The following is a 21,552-nucleotide window of genomic DNA, read 5'->3' on the forward strand; positions in this document are numbered from 1 at the left end:
ATAGCTTTTGATATCCTGGCAGAGTGCAGGGAAGAGAGAAGGGCACACATCCTATGATTAATTGGTTTGTTTGAAAAACCATGTTTTTGCGACAGATCACAACCCTATTACTCCTATATTGCCTCAATAGCTATTTTGGAGGGAGGAAAAAGGTGCCACAACCTTGCAAAGGTACCCATATAATCTCAGGATTACTGAAGGACTGAAGACAGAAGATTTAAAGTAAATTCCAATCGATTCTATCCATAAATGCAAAGGACATTCAATACATTGGTAAGTAATGAGCATGACTATGTGACTAAGCACCAATGAGGGTATTATGGAAAACTATAAGATCACCTGTTCTGGAATTTATCCCATATTCTGGTCTTAAATAAAAAATGTGGGTAAATAGGAAGATTCAGTGCACAAAATGATAACTCTCCAGTTCCAAAAGTATCAGTAAAGAATGTTTTAAATATTGCATCAATAAGAAGTTAAAGTAACACAGCAGTCATGAGAAAATTCAATTTTTTATTAACTTTAAGAAGTACATTAGGTGACTTTTCAAAGTAATAAATTATAGTAAACAACTTGTATGAATGAATTTCTTATGGCTATCCATCGATAGATGCAACAACCTACTGTTTCATCAAACTAAAACAAAGCAAAACAAAATTCAGTGACAGCCTGATATAACTGTCACCTCAGATAAAAAATATAAAGAAAAGATTGGTCAGAGGCATTCTTTCTGAGAACAGATGTTTAAGATTAATGAAAGACAATGGCAAGCTCTCAAGACCAACCAAAGTAACTTATTGCAGTCGTTTCCATGGCTACCTGAATGTTACCTCATGAGCTAGCTATGAGTACAGCAAAATGTTTAGAGCATTCCTATGCTTATCAACAATTTCTCACAAACAGGAAGAAAGGAGTGATGACTCCTTGAAATGTTTAGTTACTTACTTGATCCCATACTTACTTCAAAATTCTATTTAGGCAGAAAACAATTTATAATTGGACAGCTTCCAGCTACAAATCATAGTGGATGGTGGGTATGTTTACTTATTCAAATTACTCCAATTTTTGAGACTACATGGATATTAAAACTTGCAACACCACTGGAACTATGTTACATCAACATTACAAAAATTACTGATGCCAAGGCACCAGCCATACATTCTGTTATTGGTTATATTAAGAATTATCTTGTCTCACACCAGTCATGAAATAAAAATGAAATGGAAGAGATGGAAGCAAGATAACTAGCAGGTCACTGCCCCATGTGTATCATTATCAATTTTTTCAAAGGAAAGTGGAAACACTAACAGAATCTATTAACATTACCTGAACAAATTGAAAGCAAATGCCCAACGTTAAACATTGTACATAACTGTTCCTGTTGTCCTCCTTTCATACACTATGTCCCTTAAGTGTATATCTCAACTTACCACCTTTGTAATTATACAAGTACAATCTTGGTGTATTACACAAGTAACTATACTATTGAATTTTTGTCTTGTCCTAGTAAATCACTTCCTCCTAGCCTTTAAAACAATTTTTGTTTGTCATCCCTTATATGTCTATCATCAAATTTACTAATACATTCTGCAACAGTATAAAAAAAGTATGGTAATACAGAATAACATAAAAACTCATCCCCATTTTCCAAAATCACCACCACCTATTTTATTGTAACTGACAAGATGGCAATGAGACTAAATCATTATTACTAAGAAAGTCTTCAAACATTTTGTTAGTTGGTCAAACTTGACAAAGAAACGAGGCCTTGACTCTAATTTATTATTCTAATTGTTAACATAGTAACCTAACCACACAACTTTAACATTCTCAACATTCTTTGAACTGACCTGAAGTGTCTGTTCTTACTAAATAGTACACAATGGATTGATGAGAATTATCTACGAAGTTACTAAACCGAATCTACTAGCACGAGATACATTGTAAGAGAAGAGAAGCTTCACATGTCCAAAGGTTAAAAAGCTTTTGTTCTTACTAAACAGTACACAATGCCTTTGTATGGATTGAAAAGAATTATCTAAGCAGTTAGTAAAATAAACAAAGTCTACTAGCAGAGATACATTGCAAGAGAATGAAATGGAATAGAGAACTTGGTCCAAAGGCCAAGCAGTGGGACCTGTGAGGTCATTCAGTGCTCAAATGGAAACTGGGAGGAGGAAGGTTTGAAAGGTGTAACAGGAGGAAAACTTCACTGTTGCACTATGAATTAAATTTCATGTTGAGAGGTTGGATATCCAGATGGGAGAAGAGAATAATAATGGAGGTACAGTAAAAGGAATGAGACGGGTTGCAGCTAGGGACCAAAGGAATACTGCAATGAACCTCAATACCTACAGTACACCATGTGAGGTGCACTGATGGCACTATCCCTCTATAGACCATTGCAAAAGAAAATTCACGAGTTCCCTAGGCAGTTACAAAATAAACAAGCCAGACTGATACGAGTTCTCTGGGCAGTTACAAAATAAACAAGCCTACTGACTTAACATCCATGCAAAAGAGGAGAAGCTTCGCTTGTCCATAAGTTAACAATCTTCTGTCCTACAAAGAATTTAGAATTATATGAAAGAAACAGATAAGCATAACATAGATTGAAAATTCCAAAATAATCTTGTTGCAAGCTACTGGTATAAACGCTGAAAAGATATGAAACATGCTTAGCTCTCTCTACCCTGTAAAGTGACTTTATGATGGAAAAGAATAAGGTTACTGTCCTTCCTGTCACAACAGTATGCAAATTGAAGAATTATTAAACACATTTCATGAAAAAGCTACTAATAGATAAATGCATGCAGAAAATGAATGAAAATAATTTTGCCATGTCCACCCATATTAACTTATAGAAGCACTGCCAATGATGATTATTTGCTAGAGCAATGTAAAAACATATAAACTCACTGATTATATAAAAAAAGCAGAATGATAAAAAAAACATCAACATTTTGCATAGCAAGAATAAAGTAATGAAATAAAAAAATAAATTAAACCTATAGAAATAAAAACTACTGTGAACAGGAAAAAAGTAGCCACCTTCGGCAATTCATCCATGCATGCCTAGTCATTTATCAAATTTATTAGAGAACTTCTACAACTCAACATGCTGTATTTATATAGTCTGAGAATCCTTCTTCCATACAACCATTTCTAATAACTTTACAAATAATCATACAAAAAAAAGCATTTATCAAACAAATTTTGTAATCTTTGAGACATGCCACCATACCATTCATACTATACTGGTTTTATCCATATAAATGATCCCAACTGAGGATTAATATTCCTTAGAGTCAATTATTTATCTAAGATTTGTTTAACCAAACCACTGAGCCAAATACAATTCAAATTTACAATACCAGAAAACACTGGATTTCTTTGAATACCCAACTACTCTATACAGTAAATAGTAGCCCTTTTAATGGGATTATGTCAGTAAAGGTATATTAAACTTACTTCATACCTAAAATATAAAGCTCGGATTTCAGTTTTTATACATCAATATACATAATATTTGCCCAAAATGGAGTTTGATTAGAAGGCAAAACAGAACGCATAAAACTAAAGTTGATACAGTGTCAACCTTTCATAATGTTCATCATTCCACAGATCAATTTTGACATTTCAATCTTGCAATTCCTGCACTTGAAACTAATTGCCTCTTCAGTATGGCTACTGCTTAACCACTGTTATCTCGAGCATTGACAAAGACTACTTGTACAAATAGCTCACGTTTGGTTCTGAACATTTTTCACACACAGAGTTTCTCAAAACAAAGTAATCCTTAGTCTATTACAATGGCACCTAGTACTCGACTTGTCTTATACTCGCTGAAAAATAAAATTCTAGAAATATATTTCTAGACTTTCTAGCCAAGAAGGTAGAGGGGTTCTGAACGAGCTTTTCTGTTTCAAGCAGATCTTACAACGAATGCATAGTATTTTAATACAAACATTATACATTTAGGACAATATCTCTTGCCCTTTACAGATGTTTTTTGGTTTCTAATGAAGAATATCCTGCACCAGTTGTGTCAAAGAAGAAAAGCCCCTACAAAATGAGGGACAAAGTCAATTCAATCTTTCTCACAATTTTTTAGTTCTATAAGAGATTGTTTTCTTAGTAACCCCACAAACATAATTTCCTCTATATCCAATCAGAGTACAACAGTGAACTAAAAATTAATTTTTTTCAAGACTTTTTACGACGAGAAATATTCTTTAAAATATTTGTTAGTTTTTCATGATTTCCTTTAGAAAAGCAAAGTTCCTATAAGAAAGGCTAAATTAAAAACAAACAAAAACTCCTAGGCATTGTTTACTCAGGGAACTATAAAGCTATCTTTTTGGAGAATGCTTGTTTTAGTACTCAATTTAGCACTAGGATCTGCTTGGAGCATTTGATTTTCATGTAATTTACTAAAAATAAAGGTTTGGCAAGGTATAGGGGAAAATCCGAAAGGAAATTTACACAACTTACACATGAAAATAGCATACTCTAACATACCAAAGGCAGAATGTGATTTACCTTGCAGATTTTGAATCTCTGCATTAATATTTGTATACAGCAATAAGATACCCTGCAATTATTTTCTTTTAAAATTTCCAAACTAAAAATGAAAATAGTTAGTAGCTATGTTAAGCAATGTTAGTTAACTCTTGCAAAATGAAAGCTAAAAAATCATGCGTTATATACAATAAATACAGTGCTTTAATTTATATGCATCACAAATATTTTTAGTTTTTAATTATTACACCCTTGTAAATGAATACTCTCTACAACTTTACAGGAATCCTATCTTCTGATAAATAACTTCATAATAGAATATGTGGTATTTAGAATTTAATAAATTTAAAATATGAAATTTTGACTTTTGTAAAATGTGAATTAGTAAACTGACTTAAGAAAATTAATTTTGACATTTTCCTAAAGATTTGAAGATTCTTTACTCAAAAATTAACTGGAATCCCTCCAACTTTAAGCTTATCATTTTGAATTGTATTGTAATGAGCTCTGATGGAATTGGTGCTCACTTAGAATGAAAAAAATACTTTCATACACAAATCAACCATGCAAGGAAACAGGAAGATGTAAGTTAAATTATCATACAGATATCATAACATTGTCAGACTGCACTTCTGTCTACAGTTTGGCATTCTACCTCTCATTACATACACAAAATCAATTCTAATGTTTCCTGAGCTCTTCATTAGAAATAAGAACGTAGACATGCAGTATCAACCTGGGCAACAATCACATACTTCAAAATACATGCGATATAACTGCATCTCTAAGATTTAAAAAAATTCCTTCGGTATTTTGCATGAGGATTAAAAAGCTGAAAAATAGTTTCAAGGATCCTGTCCCCTTGTCTTGGAATAAGATCTGAATGGAGAAATAATTCTATCACAGAAATCACTTAACAATACAGTATCTTTAATAACAAGAGTATAAACTCTGTATATATTTAATATTTTAATTACTGTACAAAGTACTAACATTATAATACTTGATGTAATCACTTATACTTTAAAATGCTTAACGGCTAAATACTGTTCTCTTGGTCAACAAATTACTTTCCTGCACTAGCAAATATTCATACTACATATATAAAATCTAAATCTATTTGGCATCATTCTCCAGCTGGGTTTCTGTTTAGTACATTGGACTGATTTTGGGGTTTTCTGTCGTTTACATTGACGACAGCGTGACAGTTTGATGCATCAGTGCCAAATATACTTGGGCGCCTGTCTTTCTGGAAAGACATGGAACTACAAATTGTGCTGTTGCTGGTAAAAGTAGTCATACTGAAATTTGTACTCTGCATACTTCCTGTATGATAACCTGATTCTTGCGACTTTGCTTCGTTGCATACACTTATCTGAAATTCAAGAAGATCATTTTCATCAAAAAGCATATTTTTCATAGCATGAGGTTATGAATTTCCAAAACTGAAATAAGGTAAAAACAAAAAGGGGAAAATCATTTTTATAATCATGCATGTTAAATATAAACATTTACACACCTGTACCAGAATTCATTGCATTTATAATGACAGGCTTGGATTTGACAAGAGCCATTTAGAAATGAAATTTCCCCACACTACAAACCATCAATATGGTGATCTTAGACATAGTGAAATTGGGAATTGTCTGTACAGTGCCCTAGCTTGGAGCAAGAATAATTACTGGAGAAATGACAATTTGTCGAAAATTGCATTTTTCCTAACTATACAAACCTGAGGTCCTTTACATATAGTCCCTCCTCATGCCACCCCTCACTCTGCGTATTTTGCATGGGCCAAAAGCAAAAGTGATTTGTTTACCTCCCAACTGTCGGACAAGCAGTTAACTACCGTTCTCCCCTTGTTCGAAGCTTACGCCCGTTCCAGCTGCCGCTAGCTACTTCCTATTGTTAAAGGACCTCAGGTTTGTATAGTTAGGAAAAATGCAATTTTCGACAAATTGTCATTTGTTCCGATACGTAATACAAACCATCGGTCCTTTAACAATAGGAAGACTCACTTCTTGGTGGGAGGAATCTGAGTCTTTTGATGAACAGACTGGTGTTCGTCCATCCCTGGAATGCCTCCCTGGTCGTAAGAGCAAGGGAGGGATCCAAGCCTCTGTCCGATTGATCAGGGTGTGCACCGCAGGATCAATGGTCAGACCTCTGGGCCGAGTACTAAGAGAGAGGCAAGCGTATCTCTTCGTACCAGCAAGCAAGAACTTGTTCCTGTTTGCAAGAGGCAACATAAAGTATGGGTTTGTCTCAAGCTGGTATCCACTTCCTCCCCCTTGTTGGAGGAAGTGGTGGATATACGCTCCTATCCCTAGTGAAAGAGATAGGATGGGGCTCTGTTGAGTAGCTCACCTGCATCTCGTCCTTATCCAGCAGGGTGACGACCGTGTCCCTCTACCCACAGGTAGAGGGAAAGAAAAAGATGGGAAGAGGAGCCAGTCACACACTCATTCACTCATCCATTCTTACGGTCACACCAGGACTCGATGCTGTTCAGCCTGCGAGGGTCTGGGTTCGCTACACGTGTTGAGCAGCCACCACGGGTCCCAAGGAAAAAGATCCAAGGACCTTTGGGCAATATCCCGAAGGTAGAAGGAGGTGCATGTGGTCTGTTTTGGACCAAGACCCCTGCCTTCAGTACCTGCGCCACGGAGAAGTTCTTGCGGACAAAGCAGCATCTCCTTCGCATCGAAGGCGGTGAAGTCCATTAGGGAGGGGATTGTGAACGACTTGAACCGATCGTCAGGGGGACCGAAGGGATTCTGAGTCTTCGCTACGAAGTTCGGTACGAAATAGAGCGTCACGGATCCCCATCCCCTGGATGCTTGACTTCGCAGGAAAAGTCATGCAGTTTCCTCAGAGGAAAAGAAGGGAATAGTCACATGACTTATCCCTCTTCTCGACTTCGGTGATGTCCAGTACCCATACTGGTCTGTCCGTTTGCCACGAAGAGTCTCGCATCCTCCTATCCCCATGCAGCGAAGTTCTCGGTAGTGGATAGGACACCGATACTCCATGGTGGGTGTCGATGGTATGGGTACTGTGACAAGCTATTAAGACGAAGTAATGATTGTTCTGTAACAACCGAACTAAGTCCACAGCGTAGTTCGTAACTGACTCGGGCGCTCTGACAGCTGCCGACTGACTGGTTCGGTATCGGAAGTGAGGCAAGTTGTCCAAGCATCCGAGTAAGTCACGTGACCTCGCCTTTAAAGGGGTTTATGCCGAGAGACCAAACAAATAATGTATTTGTTTTTGTCACCAATGCCGGACAGCGAGGTGATGAATTCTCTTAAGGCATGTGCCAACAGGCGAAAGTCAATTGCCTTCTAGAGACCGAGGTCCCTGAAGGCAAAACATCTCATTGTTGTTGAATCTCAGCTAAGGAGAAACAACAGTATGTGCCGTTGAAGACGAAGGTAGATATTGAATGCAACCTACGTCTTCACAGACGAATCGAGAGAAAGATTCTCAAGATTCAGAACCTGTGCTTACAAATGACTGAAAACGCTAACCGCTATTTCATTGCTGTCCGGTGAGAAGTCGTAGTTGCAATGAAAGCGGGGCGTTCTTCACTAATGAAACACAGGGGAGAGCCGCCTGAAGAACTGCTTCTCATGGGCTGAACGTTTGGAAGTAGAGCTGGCAGGTGTGGGAGTAGGTGATGTCTTTCAATACATCTGCTAATCCGGGGTGAACAATGAATAATTGCACACCTACGAATACGAGATATTTTGAGGACAAACTCAGATTCCGCAAAAATCATTCGCATTATCGCAGTGCGATGCAGCAAGAGACTATTACAGAATTCTGTTACCTTGCGGTAAACAGAAAGATGAAAGTCGAAGAGATATCTCTGTTGTAAATTCTCGCAATACTGAAGGCGATGAATTAGAGCGTCACAGCAGTAGATGGTCATTCATGTATGCGAGAAAACCCGTTAATCAGAGACTTAAGTCCGTGATTGTTGGGCAGAGATACGGTTGGTATTCAATCAAAGCAGGGGAGAAAGACATAACCAACCCTGCATCTCGAGGCGGCAGCTGGTACTGAAATGCCTCGGGCAATTCAATACATAGTAGCTGTCGCTGACTCGTCATCCTGAGTTGCCAAGTAATCCTTTCCACAAAGGAATGCGTTCGGCTAGAACCACCGAGCATAAAAAGATATGCTCGAGCAATTATATTTAGGCGAAACGAATTTCGGTAAATACAAAAGCTGAAATGGTGTTGTCGTGACAAAACCATAAGTATATAAAATTGAAACTGGAAACTCCTGGGAGGTTGCAGGCAACCCCGAGTTGCAGTTCAATTAGAATACTCCTCGCCTAAGTCGCAATCCGAAGAGTAACTAGGATATGCGCCTACCCCTCGGACAATTCAACTGCTTAGCAGAATCATGTCGCGAGGTTAATATACGTAGTATATTTGTAGGATTCTGAACAACGATCTCCATCCTAAATTCTTTCCTTCAAGAAAACAAAATAAGGATTGGAGATCGACCACCTTCGATCTCTATCAAAGAGAGTGAAGGAGAAGTCTTCCTCAAAGGAAAGCTTCAATGGTGAACAGAATAACTAAGACGATAGTTCAAGCCAAACTGGATGTTCCCGTCCGTTCTTCTCTATTCCAGGTTGGTCGCCTACTGTGAGATATGGAATTTTTATTCTAAAATTAATATTAATAATACTTACCTGTATAATTTATCTAGCCCTAAATCCCCAAAAACCGCACCAAAATTTACCACATTGGCAACCCTGTTACCTCCTATTCTGTCCGCCAGTTGGCAACACTGTCGTTGACAGATACGAAAACCTTCCCTCAAATCAGTTGTGATAGGCAGATCGTGGGTAGGATGGGTGGGACTAGATAAATTATACAGGTAAGTATTATTAATATTAATTTTAGAATAAAAATTCCATATTAATAAACATTACCTTAATATAATTTATCTAGCCCGATTAACCACATTGAAAAGGAGGAGGGAATCTGAATACAATTTCCCCTTCGGACAGAATAGGAGAAAACAAACAAAGAAATATATAACATAGGCAGTCAAAACTCAACCCAAGGTCAAAGATACTAACAACTCAAAGTCTCCTACCATAATGCCACCAAACTGCGGTAGCACAGGACAAGGAGTAAGTGCATAGTCAGTCCGTCTGTACTAAAGTCAGGTGACCGACCAGGTGACCAGTCAGACGAATTGCGGACAGCAAGCTCTCACCCTGAAGACTATCAAGCACTATTCTTTTCCCTAAAGGATGTGGTCTGGACTGTCTGGGCGATTCAAAGCTAAGCAAAACCTTGGGGGGTGTATCAACGCAACCCGAAGTCAGCCAGCAACGAATCTGCTCATGAGCAACTCCTAATCGAGCTTTTCTGGTGCCAAGAGAAAGGAGCGCGGAGCAAAAAGGCGATTACAGTCCCGAAGGACGAATGCCTGACAGTCCAACCTGGTCTCATGTTACACGATCATCGGGGGTGTATCAACGCAACCGACTTCGTCAACAAGAAACTCAGGGCTACTACTAAATGTCGCCTGATCTCACACGAGTGTCTGACTCCGAGAAAACAGGTGAGACAAAAAGTAGATGGTGAGCGAGTCACCAGATGACAGCAGACGATCCATCGACTAATTCTGTCAGGACAGTGGAAGAAGCAGGGTGTCCAGGACAGTGGAAAAGAAGCAGGAGTCGTCAGGACAAGCGAACCAGTGGCTAGTCCTAGGTCAGCATCGACTCTGGGAGAAGCGTAGTCGCCAGTGCCGACAACCCAGTGGCTGGAACCATTTCACACTGACAATGGAAGCAGCATGAGTTGCCAAGCAGTAAGTCCTTGTCATCAACAACACCTAAATACCAAACTGCCTAATTCCCATTATAACTACGTCAAAAACTGCCATGGGTTATAATACAAAAACAAAAAATATATACAACAAAACAAAATTTAATGAATAATATACAGGTAGCAACCAAAAGTAAAACAGGAAGACTACCTAATTCTCCTGTCTGACGACCTGTCCTGCCATCACCAACGGGCCCAAAGAACGAAGGTCGCCTAGAACTAGAAATATCCCTCAAGTAAAAAGAGGCAAAAACAGAATTAGAACGCCAAGTCGCCGCCTCAAGCACCTTGGCGACTGAGACGTTCTTCATAAAAGCTATGATGTAGCAACTGCTCTAATACTGTGTGCTCTAGGCGTCTGGTCTTCCCCAGCAGCCGAAACCACCAGTTTTAACAATCAGATCTCTGGCAAAAAAAAGAAAAAGGAAAGATACACCATTCTTTGAAATAGGTCTCTTGACATTTCGGGGTGAAACAAACAGATGACGGGGACGACCCTGAATGTCCTTCGTGCGGCGTAAAATAACATGAGAGCGCCCTAACAGGGCAAAGAACTAATTCCTCATTTAAATTACCAACAAAGTCGACCAGCGACTTCAGTACGAAAGACCATGGGAATGGGATTATCAGACGATTCAGTCTTTGCGACAAATTCAGGAAGGTATGACAAAATCATGTCTGTCCAGATCTGGCAACCAGAAAAGTGCGCGCTTGCAGTTCACCCACCCTCTTGCTGTAGCCAGTGAGACAAGGAAGTGTCTTAGAAGAGAGGTCCCTAAATTTGGCAGAATTCAGAGGCTCAAATGGAGGGAACCTTAAGGCTTGAAGGACTTTGTTAACGTCCCATGTCGGAGGCGAACACTGCGGCCTGGGTCGAGATAGGGAAAAAGATCGAAGTAAATCTCTAATGACATAAGATGAAGAGATCTCAGGGAGCCTTGCCTTCAAACATAGGAAAGCATAGACCTATAACCCTTAATGCACGAAGGTGACAGGGCCCATGTCATGATGTTAAATCGAACTAAAAACTTCGCTTAACTTTCGGTTAAGGAAGGTCTAGAAATTGAATGTCCTTGAGACTTACACCAACGTCTGTAAAACGACCATTTAGCCTGATAACTTTACTCTGGTTGATTGCCGTCTGGCAAGAGCCAACTGTTCGCGCCACTCTGGAGGAGAACCCTTCGTGCTTGGAGAACCTCCTGACAGTCTCCAGGCATGAAGATGAAGCATGTGGAGCCTCTGATGGAACCGATGAAAATGGGGTTGTTTGAGAAGATCTGGTCTCTCTGGCAGGCGAATGGGGAATGGGGTTCCACCAGTGCTTCCAGAAGGTCGGGAAACCACTCCTTCTGTGGCCGAAGGGGTGATTTTTCAGGTGTAGATCCAGACGCTTGGTTGCCCTCACTTTGTTGAGGACTGACCTCACCAGAGAGAACGGAGGAAAAGCATAGGCTTGAAGTCCCTACCAGTCCTGCAAAAGAGAGTCTGTCCCGGCACTCTGAGGAGTCTGGTAAGGGGCGAAGAATATCTGGCACCGAAAATTCAGTGGGGTGGCAAACAGATCGACTGTGACAGGCCATTTCTTCCTGAGGCTGTCGAAGACTTCCTGGCAAAGTGTCCACTCGACCCTTGAACTTCGTTGGTCTCGACAAGGCGTTTTGCTAAGACGTTGTGATGGCCCAGGATAAACTGAGGGACCAACGTAATCCCCCTGTCTTCTGCCCAACACAGGATTGATCGGGCTTCTTGAGTGAGAAGATCCGACTGTGTGCCGCCTTGGGTTTCTCAAGTACGAGACTCTGTGGTGTTGTCGACAAAGATCCCGCGACAACCGACTCCAACAGTTGTTCCTGAAATAAAAGAAGGCCTAGGTACACTGCCCTCAGTTCCCTCAATTTATTGACATGATCCTCTCCTCCTCTAACCAAAGGCCCGAAGCGGCTTCGGAGCCCAGGTGTGCGCCCCAACCCTGATCCGAGGCGTCTGACCAAAACATTAGGTCCGGAGGAACCGAAAGAAGAGATGTCCATGACTTGAGGCGGTGAACTTGCATCCACCAACGGAGATCCTTCCGACATTGTGGAGAAGAGGCGACTATCGTGTCCTCGGACACGAAATCCCATGACTGGCGAAGTGTCGACTGAAGGACCATCATTCTGAGACGACCTCCCCGGGAACCAGTTGGATGAGGGATGACAAATGGCCCAGGAGAGACCTCCAAAGAGAAACTGGCTGCGTTACGGAGGACAAAAATTCTTCGATCAGAATCAGAAGCTTGTCTATCCGTTTCTGAGCGGGAGAAGCCCTCAAAATCTGGGAATTCAAAACAATCCCCAGATAAGTCATGATCTGGCAAGGGATTAGATTGGACTTGTCGAAGTTGACACGAATGTGCCCAACTCGACACAAAGAGACAGAACTATCTCCCCTCGACCGGAGACATTTCTCTAGAGATTCGGCCTGGACTAGCCAATCGTCCAGATACCGAAGCATCCTTACATTTAACTGCTGCAGAAGAGCTGAAAACAGGGCGCCATCCCCACCGAGAAAAGACCATATGTGGAGCAGTGGTGAGGCCGAAACAAAGGGTCTTGAACTGGAAAAACTCCCGAGTCCGTGAAAAACCGAAGGTAAGGTCTGCTTCTTGGATGGATGGGGATTTGCAGATAAGCATCCTGCAGATCGATGGAAATCATCCAGTCCCCCCCCCCTCCTGACGGATGAAAGAACAGCCTGGACCGTCTCCGCAATCCTGAACTTGGACTTTAGAATGAACTTGTTCAAAACCGAAAGATCTATGATGGGGCGCCAGGCACCCCAAGGCCTTTTAGAACTACAAACATCCGAGAGTAAAACCCGGGAGAAGGAGGAGCTCGCTCTATGGCATCCTTCTCCAAGAGGGCCGAAAGCTCCTTCTCCGAGGCTTGACCCCTGATTGAGTGAGGGGAATAACTGCTGAACTCGAGAGGACGATTGGAAAGTGGAGGTCTGGAAACAAAAGGGATCTCGTAACCTTCCTTCAGGACCTCCACCACCCAAGCATCCACCGCTCTCCCCTGCCAAGCTGACCAATGGCGGGAGAGACAAGCTCCTACTGCGGTCTCCAGGGGAGGTGATGACTCCTACTTCCGAAAATTCTTACGCAGAGACAAGGAAGAAGAAGAAGAAGAAGGTCCTCCTGGAGGTTGAGCTCTTTCTCTGCCCTTAGAGCCACGCCAAGAACCTCTCCCGCGTTTCAAAGGGTGAGCACCAGAGGATGAGAAGAGGTACCAGCAACCTGAGATGTACTCTGGAAAAAAGAGCCAGAAGGATGCTGTTGGGCTGGAGCAGAAGGTACAGATCTGGTCCTAAACTTACGCTTACTCCTTGAAGGAACGGGAGGAAGACCAGAGGAAAAAGCTCTTGATAAGGCCCAGTGATCTTGGGAAGAGGCATCACCTTGATGTTCCTTCAAAACCTCAGAAAGCACAGAAATATCGAAAAGGAAATCGCCAAAAGGAGAAGAGGACAACAGACGGGTTCTCTGAATCTCCGATACAGAGGAGGGTAACTGCGACAAATACAGGTTACGCCTTAGAGAAACAAGAAAGACCTGCATTGAAGCAGCAAAGCTCGTTCTGATGTACAGAAACGATTGAAATGGATGAGCAGAATTTTCTCGAAAAAGAGGAGCATCAGGAGGAACAAACCCGGAGTCCTTGATATACATTAAAAGCCCTCCAAGGACCACATATTGAAGGATTGAGCTCTTGTAAGGAGCTCATAACAGACTCCATAGCAATAAAAATCTTCAATTGAGACAGAGACCGAAGTCCTTAGAAGGCAAGGGTTGACTTGAAAGTCGGACAAAATCAGGATTTGGCTTGGGGGGTCGAGAGAATGAAGAATCATCCGCCAACCTGGCGTAAACTCCTCTCCGGTGTCGTAGAAGAGAAGAGAGCTTCCTCTTCCCTTCCCCGATCACCTTCGAAAGTTTAGCGGCAACGTCCGCCCTCACTCTCGCGAACCTCTGGGCAAAGGGAAAACGTAAAAATTCCCGTGACCGGGAAGGACCGTCAAGAAAAATCCCTTCTGTAATACAACGAGGCGGAGGCTGCTTCTGCTCTTTAGGCCTCGCCTGAGGAAGAAAACTCAAAATTAAATCAAAAGTTTCTTGAATTCTACATCATGACATCCATTCGAGGAAACATCAATATCACACGAATCCGCGTCATCATCATCATCGTCAGATCCTAACTTAGAAACTTCCCCTGAAGTAAAATCCTGACGACTAGCTATCTTAGGTCTGACACTAATATCCCTCCCCCCTTCTCCTAAATAAGCGCCCTTTGGCACTGTTACGGGACTAACAGGGGACACGTTGGGTAAAGATTCGTTAGGCACCTGCCCGGACCGGATCCCCCCTAGGCTTCGCCACGACGGGGTTCACAAGCCGGGGTATCTGTCGCACCGTTACCCATGGCTGTCGACAGGTACCTGACGAGGAGCTGAAAATGAATCTAAAAGTGTGTTAGACATTCTAGTAAAGGCTTCTTGAAATTTCTCTGACAGATTGTTAAAACTTAGCTGAAATATCTCTATCTAGACTAAGCTGTAATTTCTTAAAATTCTGTTTCCAGGTAGTTTCCATTGCCAAAATCTTCGAATCTACATCAGAAATAACTTCACTAATTACCGGTTGTACAGGGGGCAAAGCATCAATTAATTCGGAATCGGAGTCGTACGATACCGAACAAAGAAGAGCCAGAATCATGAGCGCCCAAGTCAAAGAATTCGTTAGATACAGTTCTAGCAATCGATTTCTTTTTCTCCTTAACCGATCTTTTACGCTGCAAGATTGTTTGGCGTTTCATATAAGCAGTCATATCCTCGTCAGACCAGGGCTTACATACGTCACAACGAGAAGTCAAGTCACAAACCTGTCCACGACAAGAGTTACAAATGTCATGGGGTTCATACTCCCTGCTACTCATCCTTGTCCCACAAACCGGGCAGTTCCTGATGTTGCTGGCAGAAGGAAGCATCGTAATTTCTTGGTAATCCATTGTAGAATTGGACAGGTCAGTAGTTCCGGGTCGCGCAAAAGTTCGTAATTTAAGATAAGAACCACAACAGAAATCAAAGTAAATTCACTATTTCGTGATGTAATGCGTGAGTGGTAATTCATATAAAGTCTCATTTAACAAATAATGAAAGCTTTAAAGGCACAAAAATGTTTAAGGAAATTTATAAAGAGCGGCCGTGATGTAAACAACACGGGCGCTCGTTAACAACTGATTTGAGGGAAGGTTTTCGTATCTGTCAACGACAATGTTGCCAACTGGTGGACAGAATAGGAGGTAACAGGGTTGCCAATGTGGTAAATTTTGGTGCGGTTTTTGGGGATTTAGGGCTAGATAAATTATATTAAGGTAATGTTTATTAACAGTCTTCTTTCAGCAGCAGTCTTCTTCCCAATGCTAGAAATTCCAGGAATTCGAGCATAGGCGAGGTTCCCGATTATCGTGTAACAATTATCGGGGATTCTCGTCTCGCTCACTTTGGACCGTGGTCTCGCCTAAGTGTTTGGAGATCGTAAAAAACTCGAACACTGAATGCGCTAGAAATTCCGTAGAATTCTAAGCACTCTGCGAAACCCCCACCGAATTCGTCAAACGATATCGGCTGGTGGTCCTCTCGATTCCCGTAGAAATCGAGAATGGGACAGGATCCCTCCTCAACGACCGGGGCTTACGTCAGTTAGGACCCGAAGGTCCCCCCGGTAGCGCAGTCCCCAACGTGGGATCCTACAGAGAAATCTCTGTAGGATCCCTCCCCTTTCCCTCGTAGCCATAAGGAGAGAGGGAATGGGGGAGGAATTGGATACTCGCTCGCCTTCCCAGTGGAACTAGCAGTTGGAGAAGAGTAGGAGCAGCCATCGCCGAAAACGTATCGTCAGGAGAAAACGTTTTCCCAAGGAGGGTTACGAACTCGCCCTGTAGGTAAGGGTCTGCCGCCACTGTGAACTTCGTCTGGGTGGGGCTGATCGACACCTGACAGGAGAGAGCCGATACCGTCCTCTGACTCATTCCAGTCCTCATCGAGGTCGAAACCTCTCAGGAGGACCGGAGGGGTATCTAAAAACGGTGTCCGAAGACACGTAGAAACGCCGCTGTCGCAGTAGAGGAGGTGGAAGTAGCTTGTTCGACTGGCCAGATCTGAGAGAGCCTTCTTATCCGGAGACGAGAGACTCTGGTTCAAGACAGAATCGGCAAGCTCTGATCGCGGCAGGCCCACCGTCGGTTTGGATTCCCTCTCGGGCCCCAAAACAACTCGAGCCAAGACGTGGGCTCTGCTGGTGGGAGTGGCGATCCTTCCCCGAGGTTGTTGCGCTGACGAATCAGCGCCAGTCAGCGCCATAACCTCGACAAAATTCCTCTGGATCTCGGAAGTCATAGCATCTTGCAGAGTAGGACCGTCAAGCCCCTCGAACAAGAGCATTCCGAGAACCTCCCCCTTAAGGAAGAGGAACTGCGATAGATACCTCTTGGATTCCTCCTGCCACTTGCGCGTACGTCCTGGTCGGTCCGAAGATCGTACCTGGTACTTACGGCGTCGTGACGGGATCGTGCGGGGCATGCCCCTCACGATCACCCCGCTGTGCCTCGCTCTTCCTGGTGCAAACCGAGGAAGTTGCAGGCACGGGAGAGGAAGACATGACACGCTCCTCTTTCGCTCGCTGGCAGAACCAGCGGGCTTGGAGGGCTGCAGGCGATCGCCAACTTGCAGGCCTAGTCGAGCCGTTTCCCAGGGAAACTGCTGGACCGAGAACAGCGGCCCCGATCTCGTGTGCAGAGGAGTGCTGCTGGTCCCCCTATCCGCCCGGTCCCTGTGGGGGCGGCGGTCAGGAGACCTGCAGAGACCACTGTCGCGGTGAGACCGGTGCGTGTCCTCGCGGCGCGTCATACCGCTGGTACCAGCCGAGGCTGGCACCAACGATCGAGAGGGGGGAACCTTTTCCCAGCCTCAGCCCGTGGCTGGTCAGAGACAGTCACGTTTACCAGGGTTACCAGCTGGTCGCTGCGAGAGCGGCCGCTGGCCTGGCGAGAGTAACCTGAGCAGCTCTCACCAGCTTCTGCTCCGTGCCACGGTCCTGGCGCCGAGCGAACTCTGGCGCCAAAATTTGGCTATACGCTCTCCCGCGGGAGATCGTATACTCGGAACTTCTCGCGAACAAGAGACCGAGCCGGAACCTGGCGTAGCGGCAGCGCCGCAAACACCAGGCGAGGAAATACCGGTGGTAGTCGGTACGCCTCTGGTCCCCGTCTTCTTCCTTGCGGAAGGGGAGACGGGCCCTGTTCCCAAAAGAGCAGGCGGACCGGCAGAAGAACCCCCCCGTCCCATGGGAGTGGAACGAGCCCTTAGAAGTTCCCGAAGGAGCCTTCTTAGGGGGGAAACCCGGGTTACCAGGTGGTCGCTGCGAGAGCGGCCGCTGGTCTGGCGAGAGTCACCTGAGCGGCTCTCACCAGCTTTCTGCTCCGTGCCGCGGTCTTGGCGCCGAGCGAACTCTGGCGCCGAAACTTTGGCTGCACGGTCTCCCGAGGGAGAGCGTACACTCGGGATCTCTCGGGATATCTCGCGAACGAAAGACCGAGCCGGAACCTGGCGTAGCGGCATCGCCGCTAGCACCAGGCGAGGAAGTACCAGCGCTAACTGGTACTCCTCTGGTCCCCGTCTATCTCTTCCTTACGGAAGGGGAGACGGGCCCTGCTCCCGAAGGAGCAGGAGGACCAGCAGAAGGACCCCCCGTCCCACCGGGGTGGGACGGACCCTTAGAAGTTCCCGAAGGAGACTTCTTATGGGCCTTAGAAGTCGAAGGGGAAGAGGCAGCAGCAGACGATGAAGACGAAGATGACACCTTCCTCTTCTTCTTCTCTTCCTCGTCTGCTCACGCAGGACAGTCGTCAGGTCCTCCATCCAGGCCGGAGCCGGGGCTATTGCCGAAGCAACACGGCCCGACTGCACCTGTCCGGAAGGACCTGGGACTGGGGAAGATACACCGTGGGCAGGACCAGCATGGACAGGCGCAGGAACGAGGAGCGACAGGTACAGCAACCAGCTCAGGAGCGCAGGAACAGCGGCAGCGGTAGACCCAGAAGGGACAGCCAAGCCAGCAGCGGGAACCACATCAGCGGCAGGTACGGCAGGCCAAGCCATCGCCTCGCAGAATCATCGGCAGCCAGCGGGAACCTGGGTACTGGTGGCCGGTCCAGGGGCGAGCTGCTGGAACAACGGAAGTCTGGGCAGGCAACACGAAGAACACAGGCGGCGGCGGCATACCCCCCCTCGGTACGGCAGCGACCGGCCCTAGTAGCGGCAGACGGCGTCACCGACACAGCATGGGGAGTGTAGACCAGGCGGGGGGGGAGCAGCATAAGCGGCCGTGGAGGTAGTAGTGGAGACCGCCCCAGACCTCGCTAGACGCTGCAGCAGCCCGTGGATGCTAGGCACGCCCTGCCGCCGCGGTGGTCCATACCTGTCCAAGGTCGTCTCCCACGGATGTAGCACCTGCGGTAGCACAGATAGATCAGTAAGAGGGGTTCCCTCACGCACGGGGGGAAGACATGCCCCACCCCGAACGCAAGGAAAACCCCAAATACAAAATACAACGAGGAAGCTGAGCTGGGGGCAGGAAAGAAGACGAAGAATCGGATACCAAGGGAGTCGCGGGAGAGCTTTCCGACGACTTCCTGGCAGACCTTCGCTTCCCCTACCCCCGCACAGCAGTGAAAAGTAATATGAAAAAGAAACAGAATACTGCATTTAAAGGGGAAAAGATCAATTCCCGGGTAAGAGCGGAAACTTGATCCATAATAATATGATGCTATCATAAAATATATATGAAAATGAAACAGAATACTGCACTTGCAATTTCACTTTCACAGAAAATAATCGTAAGGATCAATTCCCGGGTAAGAGCGAAAATTGATCCAAATTAAAATTGATGCAAATAAATAAATGAAAATGAAAAGAATACTGCAATTGCGAATCCACTTTCATTGCATTCTATCATACAAAATAAGAGGCTCGTGCCGAGCGCAATCACGCTCTCGGCAACGAACGCACAGGGCAAAAATAATGAAAAGAGTACTTACATTTTTCAATTACACACTTTCGCCCAATATACATGACTCGGCGCGAGCGCCCCGCCCTCGGCACCGAGACATAATTCAAGGGTTCAATTTATGAAAAGAGAGGAAATTGCCGCATCTACGGCGATAGCTCCATGTTGGTTCATAATTAAGTAATGAAAATGAAAACAGTGTACTTACAGTTTCATTTTCAAGTCAAACAAACCATTGGTAGAAAACACAATATAAACAAAGCATACGACGATGAAGCGGGCAGAGAGCGATGACGAACACGTCCTTCACACCCGCGGCCGAAAGCAAAAGTGGTTTGTTCTGTCGGACAAGCAGTTAACTACCGTTCTCCCCTTGTTTGAAGCTTACGACCGTTCCAGCTGCCGCTAGCTACTTCCTATTGTTAAAGGACCGATGGTTTGTATTACGTATCGGAACAACTACTGTTCTCATTCAGTATGTCTCCCTCTCTTGAAAGACAAGTGTAGTGTTGAGACATTAAGAAACTACCTAAAAAATGTAATAAACATGTTATCAAATCTTTAAATAAATATATCCAAATAAAAAGGAAAAAGTACTGTGAACACAGATACTGCTTAAAGGTACAAAAAAATAAAAGACTGTACTTTAAACCATTCACACAGAAACTTACTGTATCTTGCAATGATACTTTTCTTAAAATAAATGTAAGCCAAACATTAAAGGTGAAGTGTCTGCTCCAAAATCACCAACAACCAGCTTCGATGCTCCGCCATCAAAACACTAAGCCTAGCTTAACTACCTACATACACTCTTCAGGTTAGACTTCAGTGTGCAATTTATTGTTATTTTCTAGCTCTGTGTACATGTTTATGCATAGGAGTTCAAAGTAGCTCAAGTATCTAGAGATGCAATATTCACATCCTAAGTGACCTTTAAGATTTGGTACAGCAATACATAAGTTGCAAATTTCTGAAGGAATCTAGGCTAAAGGCTAAACACAGAAACCAGGAAAGTTATTATTTCTTTGTAAAAATAATTATTATTCAATTAATTTAAATCATTTTAATTGTTTGTAGTATCCCTTTCATACAATTAAAGATTTAAGCTTTAAAAGCATATAAAAGTAGGTGCTTTTGTTACGCTACCGAAGAAAATTTTCTCGAGTTATTTACTATTAAAAATACACAAATGATAAATGAAAAAGAATAGTAGAAGAACAACAGCAAGTAAATAACAAATGACGATAAAATAGCAAACTTGTCAAAAAGTTGATACATGAACTGCATGTCTGTTCCTTACAGTCATGTAACAGCCTTCCCTTACTTATGGCCATCACAAAAAAAAAAAAAATATTGCCACAAAAATCATTCCAATTTTCACAATAAAGATAATAAGCGGACCTTTGTTACTATGATTTTACACAAAGTGGCACTTCTACAGAATGCTGATGCTAGTGCTCTACAAAGTCCAGCATTCGTATACTTGAAGGAGGGACTTTTATGCAGCTTAAAAAATACTCCCATATACGCAAATATTTCAGGATATCCTGAATTCCTATTTGCATTTCCCACAAACGAAGAAGAATATGGTCAATTTACATGGATAGTCATACTTACCTCAAAAGACTGTTGTAAGTCTGTATCCATATCACAGACAGATAAAAATTCTTGCGTGTCAGCAAAATGCTTGACGTTAGTCAACGGATAACCAATTTTTGCTGTTCCAACTGAAGCTACACCTTTATCCATCGTAATTTCTTCCTCTGTGGTACCTGGCCATGTACATAAAGGCAGAACATAAAATATGAAATAAAAATTTATTATGATCGAGGCACGACACAATATATGATTCAAAAGGTAAGAATAAAAACTTAAATGGGTATCCTCTACGTTTGATTATCTAAATTTTATACTAAAATTTGTTTTTACGTACACTCACATAAAATTACATCCTTCAATAATAATAATAATAATAATAATAATTGTATCTCAAATCACCATGCACCCAAATAAATGACCACAGGAAGAACATCCTTAGTACAAAAAGACAAGAGTAAGGGAAAT

The 21,552-nt window shown here is 43.4% G+C and overlaps 1 protein-coding gene across 1 annotated transcript; it reads right to left on the reverse strand.

Annotated features, from left to right (window-relative positions):
- Nucleotides 1–496: 496 nt before the first annotated feature.
- LOC135207930 (uncharacterized) lies at nucleotides 497–21,260 on the reverse strand (the record flags this gene model as incomplete). The annotated part of the gene is given in 2 exon segments (XM_064239887.1): nucleotides 497–5,896; nucleotides 21,106–21,260. Coding segments are annotated over 2 exon segments (404 nt in total), but the record flags the coding sequence as incomplete, so codon positions are not given.
- Between the last annotated feature and the right edge of the window lie 292 nt (nucleotides 21,261–21,552).

This window comes from Macrobrachium nipponense, chromosome 34 (assembly GCF_015104395.2).
Source record: "Macrobrachium nipponense isolate FS-2020 chromosome 34, ASM1510439v2, whole genome shotgun sequence".
Lineage (NCBI taxonomy): Eukaryota > Metazoa > Arthropoda > Malacostraca > Decapoda > Palaemonidae > Macrobrachium > Macrobrachium nipponense.